The 12,518-nt window shown below is 36.2% G+C and overlaps 2 protein-coding genes across 3 annotated transcripts; both read left to right on the top strand.

Moving 5' to 3' along the window:
* The first annotated feature begins 5,689 nt into the window (after window positions 1–5,689).
* LOC112167109 lies at window positions 5,690–9,746 on the top strand. Of its 2 annotated transcripts, none has more exons than XM_024304074.2 (7): window positions 5,690–5,910; window positions 6,368–6,450; window positions 7,085–7,234; window positions 7,674–7,747; window positions 7,860–7,978; window positions 9,220–9,303; window positions 9,495–9,746. In XM_024304074.2, the coding sequence occupies exons 2-7, from the start codon at window positions 6,444–6,446 to the stop codon at window positions 9,544–9,546; spliced, it is 486 nt and encodes a 161-aa protein (XP_024159842.1). In that variant the 5' UTR covers window positions 5,690–5,910; window positions 6,368–6,443; the 3' UTR covers window positions 9,547–9,746. The 2 variants fall into 2 exon arrangements, with proteins under 2 accessions (XP_024159842.1, XP_024159844.1); XM_024304076.2 differs by having other exon boundaries at window positions 9,220–9,343; window positions 9,396–9,502.
* A 442-nt stretch (window positions 9,747–10,188) lies between these two features.
* On the top strand, window positions 10,189–11,401 carry LOC112163722 (pentatricopeptide repeat-containing protein At5g66520). The gene is made up of 4 exons (XM_024299998.1): window positions 10,189–10,233; window positions 10,452–10,650; window positions 10,970–11,074; window positions 11,163–11,401. Exons 1-4 carry the CDS (start codon window positions 10,189–10,191, stop codon window positions 11,399–11,401), a joined length of 588 nt encoding a protein of 195 aa, XP_024155766.1.
* The last annotated feature ends 1,117 nt before the right edge of the window (window positions 11,402–12,518 follow it).

Below are 12,518 nucleotides of genomic sequence, written 5' to 3'. Positions count from 1 at the left end.
TGATTTAGAACTTTAGAATGTTGAGTTTTATGCCACAAAGGTGTTACTTGATATTAATTCAGTTATGGGGTTTTATGGAAAACTAATCATGTATCTGCCTAATTTTAAAGCTCATGACTGCTCTTGAATTTTATGTCTTTTGCTTTATTTTGGGTGTGTCATTCAAATACATGATTTTGTTTTAAAGATTAACACACAGATAAGAGTTTTACTGCAGAAATCTTATTTTCTTTATTTTTCTGTGTTTTTTAGGTCTGAATGTGGTCACTATAGGCCAAATTCAGTTGCTTAATGGATGGAATTATAAGAAGTGGAGAAACCAAGTTGAATTTTATCTGTCTATGCATCAAAACATGGATCTTTGCTTGATTGAGGAACAGCCATTAGAACTGGACACTGAGAGCACAGAAGAAGATAGAAAATACTATAAGGAGTGGTATAGCGCCAATAGGAAAGCCAAAAATGTGATAAGAACCTCTATGTCTGACACAGTTAGGGGCTCGATCATTGAGCCAGAGCTTGCCATGGATTTCCTAGAAGCCATAGGAGACAAATATCAGGAGAGTGACAAAGCTGAGGCTGCTAGGCTATCCAAAAGATTTAATGAGCTGGAGTTTTCAGGAAAAGGAAGTGTAAGGGAGCACATTATGGAGCTTATTGACCTCAACTCGAGGCTGAGGGATTTAGACATGGGAGTTAAAGACTCTCAGGTTGTGCATGTGGCACTTCAGTCACTGCCTAGCACCTACAGTAACCTGAGAACCTCCTACCATGCCCAAGAGTCTAACTGGGACCTGAACAAATTAATTTCTATATGTGTTGTGGAGGAAGAGAGAATCAGAAAAGAAGGCAAACCAACTACTGCAGTAAACCTAGTTGAGAAGCCAAAATGGAAGAAAAGGAACCAACTTAAACTCAAGAAGACTACCATCACTAAAGTCCCTGGCAAACCTGCAGAACATAAAGCTGAGAAACCTTTTAAGTTTAAGTGCTATTTTTGCAAGAAAGTAGGGCACATGAAGAGAGATTGCAGTGGTTTCAAGGCTTGGATGATTAAGAAGGGTGAGTCTTTTCCAAAATCTGTCTTTTCTCTAGAAGTTAATTTTGTTAATATAGCATCTCACTCTTACTGGTTAGACTCAGGCTCACCTATACACATTACAAATTCCTTGCAGGGTTTAACAAACAGGAGGACACCAAAGAATAGTGAGGTCCAGGTCTGTGTGGGGAATGGTTCGAGAGTAGCAGTTAAGGCCATTGGGACCCTGAAGATTGATTTAGGCTTAGGAAATTTTCTTTTTCTAGATAGTGTTTATTATATTCCTTCTTTGAAAAGGAATTTGATTTCAGTAGGTCTTCTAGTTAAAATTGGTTGCAAACTCATTATTGATTTCAGTGGAATAAAGCTGTTTCAGGGTTCAAATTATCTTGGCTGTGGTGTGTTTATGCATGATTATTTGAAATTAAATTGTTCTGTTGCTCAACAGGAGATTATGTTAATTGAAAATAATCAAAACACTATTGAGAATAACACTGTCACAGGTACAAAAAGAACATTGTTCAATAATAAGTCTGCAAATATATGGCATAGAAGATTAGGCCATATATCCAAAGAAAGACTAAAAACACTCGAGAAAAATAAAATCTTACCTGCATTGGATTATACAGATTTGAATGACTGCATTGAGTGTTTTAAAGGGAAATTGACAAACTTCAGAAAGAAAAAGGCCTTAAGAAGTCAAAACCTATTAGAACTAATACATACAGACATATGTGGTCCATTTAAACACAAAACTATCTGTGGAAATTTTTACTTCATCACATTCATAGACGATTTTTCCAGGTACTGCTATATCTATTTACTATCAGAAAAATCACAAGCTCTAGATGCATTCAAAATTTATAAAACTGAAGTTGAATTGCAGCTAGAGAAGAAAATTAAGTTAGTGAGATCTGATAGGGGAGGGGAGTTCTATGGAAAACACACTGAAGCAGGCCAGCAAAAGGGTCCTTTTGCATTATATTTACAGGAAAATGGCATTAAGGCTCAGTACACAACTCCCTATAATCCTACACAAAATGGAGTAGCAGAGAGGAAAAATAGGACATTATTAAACATGGTGAGAAGTATGATGTGCACTACAGGTCTACCTATATTTTTATGGGGTGAAGCTCTTAAGACTGCAAATTATATTTGCAATAGATCACCTAGTAAATCAGTAGACAAGACACCATTTGAGTTGTGGTGTGGAAGGCAACCTAGCTTGCATCACTGCCATGTATGGGGATGCAAGGCTGAGGCAAAGTTGCCAAATGCACAAACACAGAAGCTTGAATCCAAAACAGTCAGTTGCCATTTTATTGGCTACTGTGAGAAATCTAAAGGCTATAGGTTCTATGCAGCTCAAAATTTTACCAGAACTTTTGAAACTCATCAAGCAAAATTTTTGGATGAAGGTTACAGTAATACTAATTTTGAAGACTTATCTTTAGAGTTAGAAGAAATTACTGAAAACGAAAATTTACAGAACATCTTGCCCTTAATTCAGTCAAATAATGCAGATAATGCAGATACAGAAACTCAAAGCCAAAATCAAGTTTTAGAAGAACCAGTAGCATTAGAACCTCATGCAGATGAACCTATGAATAATATCCATTTAGAAAATAACCCTGCAGAAGAACAAATTCCACCTCAGCCTAGGAGATCCCAGAGAGAGAGAAGACCAGTATATGGGGAAGATAGTGATTTTATAGTGTACCTGCAAGAAACTGATATCCTAGGTGAAGATAATGATCCTTCAAGCTTCAAGCAAGCTATTGAGAGTCATGAAGTTGAAGAATGGCAGAAGGCCATGAAGGCTGAGATCGAGTCAATGAAGCAAAATTCAGTATGGGAACTAGTCAGACCAAGCCTAAACCAAAAACCAATAGGCTGCAAGTGGGTGTTTAAGACAAAGAGAGATGCAAATGGTAATATAGAAAGGCATAAAGCCAGGCTAGTAGCTAAGGGTTTTACACAAAAAGAAGGCATAGACTATACAGAAACATTCTCTCCAGTTTCAACTAAAGACTCATTTAGGATTATAATGGCTCTAGTAGCTCATTATAATATGGAGCTGCATCAAATGGATGTGAAAACAGCCTTTTTGAATGGAGAGTTAGATGAGGTCATATATATGAAACAACCTGAAGGTTTTGTGAAAATAGGAAAAGAAGATCATGTATGCAAACTGAAAAGATCAATTTATGGACTTAAGCAGGCTTCTAGACAATGGTATAAGAAGTTTGATTCAGTGATTTCATCTTTTGGTTTTTCAGAAAATATTGTAGATGAATGTGTGTACATTAAGACAGCTGGGAAAAATTTTATTTTTCTTATACTGTATGTAGATGATATTCTTTTAGCTAGCACTGACATAAAATTGCTTAAGGATACCAAAGCTTTTCTGTCTAAAAATTTTGACATGAAAGATTTGGGTGAGGCAACCTATGTTTTAGGAATTGAGATTAAGAGAGACAGGTCACAAGGCTTATTAGGCTTATCTCAACACAATTACATCACAAAAGTGTTGAAAAGATTTGGTATGGAATCTTGTGCTTCAGGTGATGCACCTATGACAAAGGGTGATAAACTGTCCAAAACCAAGGATTCTAAAAATGGGGGGAAGATGTCTGATATGGAAAGCAAGCCTTATGCTAGGTTAATTGGTAGCCTAATGTATGCACAGGTCTGTACCAGACCTGATTTGTCATTTGCGGTTGGAATTTTATCTAGGTTTCAGTCTAATCCTACCCATGAACACTGGGTTGCAGGAAAGAAAGTGCTTAGGTATCTGCAGAAAACCAAATCTCACATGTTAGTTTACAGACAAGTAAAGAAGCTTGAACTAGTTGGCTATACTGATTCAGACTTTGCAGGCCATTATCCGGATTCTAAAAAGTCCACATCTGGTTATGTCTTCATACTTGCAGGAGGGGCTGTTGCATGGAAAACCATGAAACAATCATTGGTTTCAACCTCCACTATGCAGGCTGAGTTCATAGCCATTTATGAAGGAGTCTGTGAAGGCTTGTGGATCAAAAATTTTCTATTGCATACTAAAGTATTAAGTTCAATTGTTTCAGATGCATTGAAGATATTTTGTGATAATGAGGCTGCAGTATTTTTTGGTAAAAACAGTAAGAGGTCCAACAACTCTAAACACATAGATTTAAAATACTATAGTGTTAGAGAAAGAGTGAAGCATGGTGAGATAAATGTTTTGAACATAAATACAGAGTCACAGCTAGCAGATCCCTTCACTAAAGCATTATCAGTTACAAGTTTTCAGAAGCATACCAAGAACATGGGAATTCTATCTGAATTGGAGGCTTGAGTTCAGTGGGAGCCAATTTTAATTTTTAGAATTTTATTTTGTGTAACAGGTTTCTTGCTCCAGTTATTGTCGTTTTTGTTTTTGCTTGTAATTTTGATACAGCAGTTTCTGAATAAAATAAGGTATTTCATATATGTGTTCTTTTTCGGTTTGGCATTATTCTAATTTCTACAGTCTTGAAAATTACAGTTCTTGAACTTTAAAATATGGTGTGTTGTCAAGTGGACTTTTCTGCATTGAGGAATTTTGCAGCTTCAGTTTCAGTTTTCAGTTAAGCAAATATCAGTTCACTAGTGTTTTCAGTTTTGCTGTTAAGATTTTGAGTTGTCAAAATCATTCTGTTGGACTATGAGCATTGGATTTTTGCAGGTAGATATACTTATCCAAATTTTGCTCTTATTATCACTTTGAGCTTATGTGATTGCAGTATTTGATGTTGGTGATCTTTAATCAATCTGGTTATTTAATCAAAATTGGTTTGAGGTTCTGCATTATTTTCTGTAAATTGACCAAGCTGAATGAGCTATGAGTTTTTGTGTACTTCAGTGCACACTTCAGTTTGTTGTCTATATGGGGTTATTGGTTCAGTTGTGTTGTGCGCAGACAATGTTAGTCCAAGTGGGAGAATGTTAGAATATGTGGACTTAACATTATCTGAATCACATTAAGATTAGACCAGTTGATTTAATCCTATGTAGATAACAAGAAGTACATGAATATAACTCTATTTCTGGTTATCTATTGAGGTGTATATCTTTCAATGGAAGTAGGAAACTCATTAGTAATCAACCTGTATTACATCAAGAGTTTGTGATAAATTCTGAGTCTCCTATCAAGATAAACATGAAGCAAGTATTGGACTCCTTATGGGATGAGTCCAGCTCGGGTTTATTGGCCAATATAAATAGGGAGCAAAGTCCCTGTATTCATCACCGAGTATTGCATATTGTTCAGCCCCATTCTGAAGCTTTTGGTGTTGACATACAGAAGACTTTCTTCTCGAGTTCTGCTGCTGCTATTCATTATTGTTTCCAGTTGTTCAAGATGTCTAACCTTGGTCAAGTTGTTTCTGCAGGGATCCAGAACGTCAATGATGCAGGTGGAGTCCTAGTTCTACTAGGAAAGCTATTATGCAGTTTCTGTGTGGATGTTGTGTAGCTGGTTTAATTGATATTGCATATATGTGTTGTATGATATGATCTTGTTTTGATGTGTTGGTTGTTGCATCATGTAGAATTAACAATTGGTATCAGAGCCACAAGACTTGCTTATATATAGGCTCATGCAAAACAGAGACTTATACCCAAAAAAAAAAAATCACCATTTGATAAATATTTATCGAAGGGTCCTTCACAAAAAGCACCACGTTTTTATTTGCGTAGGGAAGTGTCTCATTTCACTTGAGCTCTCCCTGTTTCCGTCTTACAATAAAATCATCAGTCCTCACTAATTTAGCCTCTTCATATGAATTGAATTGAACTGAACTGAAGCCAAGCACTCTGCTTCCGTTTGGTTTTCCTCTTCATATCACAAGGTAAGAGCCAAAAATTTCATCTTTAATTCAAAAGCTGTCACTTGGGTGAGAAATCTTTTCTATTTCGTTGAATTCTGTCTAAGGTTGATCATGGAATACGCTTTTGATTAGTTCTTAGTCCATTAGGACAGCTGAGAATGAAATAGCTGGTGTTGCTAATGCTGCATACCAGGTGTTTGATAAAATGCCCCAAAGGCAACCTCCAAGCTGAAAACTGCTCTGTTTTTCAATGGGCAAGGGTCCCAGTATAGTTTATTTATGGTTTCATAGAACGCTCATTGTTAACATTCTACATGAATCTTTGAAACTAATTTTGCTTCAGACTTGATCTTTCTCCATGTTGTTAAAAAGTGAAATGTTGATACCTTTACTGGGTTCGGACAATATATTTGATAAAATGCCGCATTTGACAGTAAGACTTTATCCGTTGTTTCAATATATTTGATAAAATCCCCAGGTTCTACTGTCGTGAAGTCTGCATTGGGTACCGTACCACTGCTTTTGGGTCTTGGAAGGTTAACAAGAAAGCAACCATGGATGGTATGTGCAAAGTTATATGCTTTGTTGTTTATTAGTACTGGTCGTGTTGATCGTTTTGACATTTACTTTTCTTTTTTTTATGTGTGTTGATGAAAACTGGAATCGAGTCTACTGCTGTAATGGTCTTGTGTCCTCCAAATTGTCTCACTATCTTTACAATCATCATGATTTCAATTGCATTACCTTGTACTGTAGCACTATGTTACTTTGGTTTCAATGGGTTATATGATGCTAAACGATTTTGTTCTGGTGGCTTGGAAAAAGAATTTTAAAACAACGAATATGAGTTCAACTAAATTGCTTTCTCCGGTAAATTAATCTATTGATAGATAGTTAGGCAGTCATGATTTTTAGGGCTCGTTCCAGAGTATTAAATTTCTGAATTACGAAGAGTTGTCGTTGTTTCCACTATCCAATTTCAATTGTTGCCTCCATAATATGTAACAAGCTCCTCCTTTGATGTTTATGCCTCAACCTGTCACCTGTTGACATCCAATCCCAACTCTTCTCTCTGTTTTTTTTTTTTTCCCACTGTTGATGAGAATGTCAGAAATTATTTAGCCCAAAGGATATATTTATTGAATTTGTAATGAGTTATAATCAAGATTTTGATACTACCTTTTCTGGGCTGCAGTTGATTCACAACCAACTATGGAGGAAACCATTTTGGTGGGAGATGATCTAATGATGGGCCCGCCATCACCAATAATTCCACCGGAAATTGCTTCTCATGTGCTTGAAGGTGTTGATTTGTGTGATGGGATATTAAAGAACCTATTTCTATGTAAGTTCTGTACTTTTATTGTTATAATGAATTCGACTCGTTCCATGCATTCTATATATTTTATTTGTTTGTTTGTTTTAGAGCAGGAGAAACTATTTCAAATGCATAGCACAGACTGTTTAGGCCTCTCTTTGTTAAGTTTCTGAAATAACTGGAGATGGGGAAATCCATAATAGTCGTAAATAAACCTAAAGTTTTAAATCAATAGTTGCTGTTCTGAAAGTACACCTTCACATCGAAATGCTAAAAGTTTATTTGGATACTTCTTTTGTTGTTTCCCCTAAAGAACAAAAACCATATAATAATAATAATAATAATAATAACATGTAGTAGTTTCAGTTTAAACAACGTCTGGCATAGTTATAGTTGGTTTCTTGATGGATTGGACCAGAACTTTTGCTGTTAGGAATTGTTTCATACTGAAGTCGTTGTATTGCAGGTCTGCAAATCAATGATATTGAGCCATTCTGTCAAGATGAGCTTGCTATGTATAAACAGTGTGCTGAAAAAAGAGTGAGATGTTTATTATGAATTTTGTCTTCTGCCTCTCTTCAATGTTTATGTCATGTATGGAGGTTGGCAGAGTATTTGAGTCTGATGCTTTGCTTTTGTTTTGCATCTGCAGGATCGGGAACTGAGGAAACGACTTCAGGACAGTGAGCAGAAACTGGGGATGTCGATTCCTTTAAATGATGCAAAGGAAAGAGCTTCTCAGCTTGAAACAGAGGTCACATCATTAGATAGGTATGTTCTGAAAGGGTTACAAGTAATGGAGTACCTGAAGCACTTTGCTTGATTGTTGTACCATCTTATCATATGTTAATTCAAGCAATGATTGGCAAGCACAACCAGTCAACCTTTCTCATGGTATTTTATTGTTAGTTTCCCTATGTGAGGTTTTCTTGAAATAGGATAAATTAAATGCGTCCTAACTTTGTATGCCAAGCTTACACTGCATGCATGAAGGCATCTTTAAGTTCACAGGCCTTAACACCAGGTTATAGGCCTGATTTAACGTAGTTATATTTCACTGATCAGCAGATGAGTTTATAGTTTATTATTTATGTTGTTTTGTTACAGAACTTGGTCATTGGTGTTATCATGTTTTAGGAGCTGGCACATTCAATTTTGAGTTCTCTACAAGTTTCAATGCTAGTGTTTCCAGCATTTTCTGCACTAAGCTGTTTACAATTTAGTGGAATGAAAGAAACTGAGTGATATGTATATATATAATATTCAAATTTGATATAATATATATAGCCTAGGAAAAGAATGGAAAGCTTCAATGTGGACCTATCCACCTCTCTTCCCATCCATATAGCCTAGGAAAGGAATGGCAAAAAGTTCTTCGACGTACCAGCACTCTACCCAAAGCCATTACCCATCACAAAATTGCTGCAACTAAAAATGGTATCCCCTGATTTTAGGAGTAGTTCCGTACACTTCATGGGCTTTAATTTCTTCTTAGTTTAGGGGCAGTTCCTTTTTGGTTTTCTCAAGAGTTCTGATTCTTATCTGTTAGCTTTTTGTTGCACCTGTTTTATCTCTGTTGTGGAAATTGCACTGCAGCTGTTGTTTTGCTTAAAATTATGGTTCTTCTAGCTCTCTTTGTGGCTGTTGTCTTTGTTGTTAATAGCTCTCTAAATTTAGTGGATTTCTTATCGTCTCCTCTGCAATTTCTTCTTCGTATATAAGAGAGAATAAAAATGATTTTGAAAGCAAAGTTTTTGCCGGTTGTCTGCCCAAGCTATACCTCATCCAAGTTTTGTGGAGAGGTAATGACCGGAGCATTAGGTCACTGAATTACCTTTCCATTGTCTTAAATAAAATCTTGAGTATCTCATTTATATAGCCCAAGGAAGTGTTTGGGTGGATTGTTCTGTTTCAGGCTTCCCTAGAACCATCCTTGCTTTGCACCCTGATTTCTCACCAACATGTATATGATGGTTGATATCATTTAAATATCTTTTATTCTGCTTCTGTAGACGCTTGATTCTTGCTAGTGGACTTGAAGGCATAGAAGGATTTCGCCAGAGATGGAGTTTGCATGGTCGCCTAACAGACACCAAGTAGGTTTTGTTCATATAATTGCATTTCTGATGTAGCAAGGCATAGATTCATCATCCATTTGTTCATATAATTGCATTTCTGATGTAGCAAGGCATAGATTCATCATCCATTTGTCTTTACCTTCCACTTGAAGCATAGGTCTGTATCCTCCCTGGGCACAGATTATCTGACTTGCATCTGTTTTTTGCAGGAAAAGGTTGGAGTCCTTGAAGCAGGGAATGGAGAACAGGAAAAGGGAGTAAGGAGAGTGTGTGTATGTATGAATCCACTTCCCTTGAAGGAACTTTTGAAGAATGCACATGTAATTTTGGTATAATATACCCCAAATAATCAAATGTATTTAATGAATATTATTAGTGTAGTTTCGTACTAATTGGAGATTTCATTTGTTTTGGATGATGCTGTTGGTAAGAGCATCTTTAGTAATGCTAGCCATTTTTTAGTTAAATTTTAATCAAAGTAGCTAAAATGTTATTTTAGCTAGCCATTTGAGAATATGTCTGCATCAGTTCTCTCTATTTTAGCTAACTTCGAATTTATATTATTTATTGAATGAAGAAAAAATAGTTTAATTATATTTGTAAATTACATAGAATGACTTAAAACTTTTGAACCGATCATTCCTACTGCGAAGTATAAAACTGAATCCCAAAACTTCATGTGGTCTGTCCTGACACTCCAAAGAAAACTCAAACACATCACCTCCGTCGCATTTCACTTCCGTCCTAATAACTACCATTCCCTCCCCTTGAACCATATTTTACAGTTTTGCTCCTCTTTCAGACCTTAAATGCATCCATGCTAAAATCATTGAAATTGGGTACTATCAAAACCTTCCCCTTATAACAGAGCTTGTAACTTTGGCTTCTTCTATGGTCCCTACCATGGATTATGCAAGGAATATGTTCGATGCCATGCCTGAAAGAGAGGTATTTCTTTGGAACACCTTGATCAGGGGTAATGCTGATCGGGGAGCTTGTCATGAAGCCATAGTTTTGTACAGAAAAATGTATCGTAGTGGTTTTTCACCGATAACTATACTTTTCCCTTTGTAGTTCGATCTTGTGCGGTGCAGTTGGCTTTGAGAGAAGGGAAAGAAGTGCATTGTAACATAATTTAAGGGTTTAGTTCTGATGTATTTGTTCAGAGCTCCTTGGTGAGTATGTATGCAAAGAATGGTGAAACTTTGAACTCAGAGCTGGTTTTTAATGAAATGGTTGTGAAGAACATAGTTTCCTGGACTGCAATGACAGCAGCCTATGTGAAAAATGGGTTCTATAAAGAAGGGTTGAGTCTTTTGCAAGACATGGTTGCTTCAGGTTCCCAACCAAATGTTGGTTACACTGGTCAGCATCCTCCCTGCTTATGCTAGTCTAGAATTTTTGGATTTAGGAAAACTGATTCATTGTCATGGAGTTAAAGTTGGAGTTGACTCAAGTATGTCACTCATGAATGCTTTGATTGCATTTTATGGTGAGTGTCGGAATCTTGAGACAGCAAGATCTTTATTTGATGGAATGGTAGTAAGAAACCAGGTCTCGTGGAATGCAATGATTGCTGCTTATGAACAGAATAATGCAGGAACGGAAGCAATATAGCACTTTTGTAGGATGCAAAATGAAACTGTGGAGTATGACTATATCACAATAATCGGTCTTATTTCAGCCCGTGCTAGCTTCGGTGCATTGAACACTGGGAAATGGTTGCATGAGTTGTCAAAAGGAAAGGCTTTGGAACCAATGTTTCAATCACAAAGGCACTCATTGACATGTATGCAAAGTGTGGGAATATTGATCTGGCCAAGCAAGTTTTTCTGAAATAGCCTATAAAAGTGTTGTGTCCTGAACATCTATAATAGGGGCTCGTGCATCTCATGGTCATGGGAATGATGCCTTTATGCTTTTCTCAATGATGAAAGAAAAGGGTATTAAACCAATAAATAGTTTCACTTTTACAGCTGTTTTGACTGCTTGTAGGCAATCAGGTCTAGTACATGAAGGGCGAAAGCATTTTGAGAGCATGATTAAAGACTACTCCCTTGTCCCTGGTGTAGAGCACTATGCTTGTATGGTTGATCTTCTTGGTCAAGCTGGTTGATGTCGGTTGAGCCGGACGTTGGTGTTTGGGGAGCTTTACTTAGTGCTTGCAGCCTTGCAGGATATATGGCAATGTTGAGCTAGCTGAACTTGTGGCAGCCCGTTTGTCCCAGTTAGATCCTCGAACTACAACCCCCATGTTCTTTATGTAAATTATATATGCGGAAGCTGGTGGGTGGGAAGATGAAGCTAGGTTGAGAAACTTGATGAGACAGAAGGAGTTGAAAATTTGCCCTGGCAAAGTTTTGAAACAATCATGTTGTAAATACTACAATTATGTAGCTGTCCACGTAATTATTTTGGGTCAGCATATAATACTCATTAGTAAGAGTCCATTATGTAAATTGAGAAAACTTGAGATTGATGACCAAGAAACCATAAGAGTGGTCACCAAGTAACCTTGGGAGTGATAACCAAGTCATCTTATGAGTGATCACTAGGTTACCATATGAGTGATCACCAAGTTAGTGTGATCATCCAGTAACTCTACCCTATTTAAAGGGAACTAATGAGAATAAGAAGACACACATCTTTCCCCCATTTATTCTTCTTTCTTCATATTTTACTTTCTAGCAAGCAAATTATCTCATTTTATAACAAATCAAAGATTGTATACATTTTTATCATGTTCAAGATTCCAAGTTTCCAACTAGAAAGTATTGACACGTGGCATAAATATATATGATTTCCCAAAATAATAAAAGGAAAATTAGAAATTAATTTTTTTAATTTCAATTAATGACGATATATTATATAGATAATTATTTATGATATATAAAATGTTTTTTTTTTTTGAAATTATATAAAATGTTACTGTAGTTAAAAGATTGTCTAAAATAATTAAAATAAATATAAGTTCTAGATATAGGACTAATGGGTTGGAGATGGTCTCAATGAATAGTACTGAAACTTGGGTGTCAAAATTTGAAATGGAATTGAGATTTGGGTTATAGGTTTGGAGACGCCCTTATAGGCTGCTGTTTTTAGTTCTTGTTCTAGTCTTTAATTGAGGGAAAAAAAAAAAAAGTTGTCATGAAAAAAAAGTCTCCGTTGATTTCTAATAGCATTGACAATGGTTTTGAAAAGCACTTGACAAATGCTTCTTCATGAAAAAATAC

This window comes from Rosa chinensis, chromosome 5 (genome assembly GCF_002994745.2).
Source record: "Rosa chinensis cultivar Old Blush chromosome 5, RchiOBHm-V2, whole genome shotgun sequence".
Taxonomy (NCBI): domain Eukaryota; kingdom Viridiplantae; phylum Streptophyta; class Magnoliopsida; order Rosales; family Rosaceae; genus Rosa; species Rosa chinensis.
Note: the sequence above shows the minus strand (reverse complement) of the source record. Positions and strands in the feature narration are given on the sequence as shown.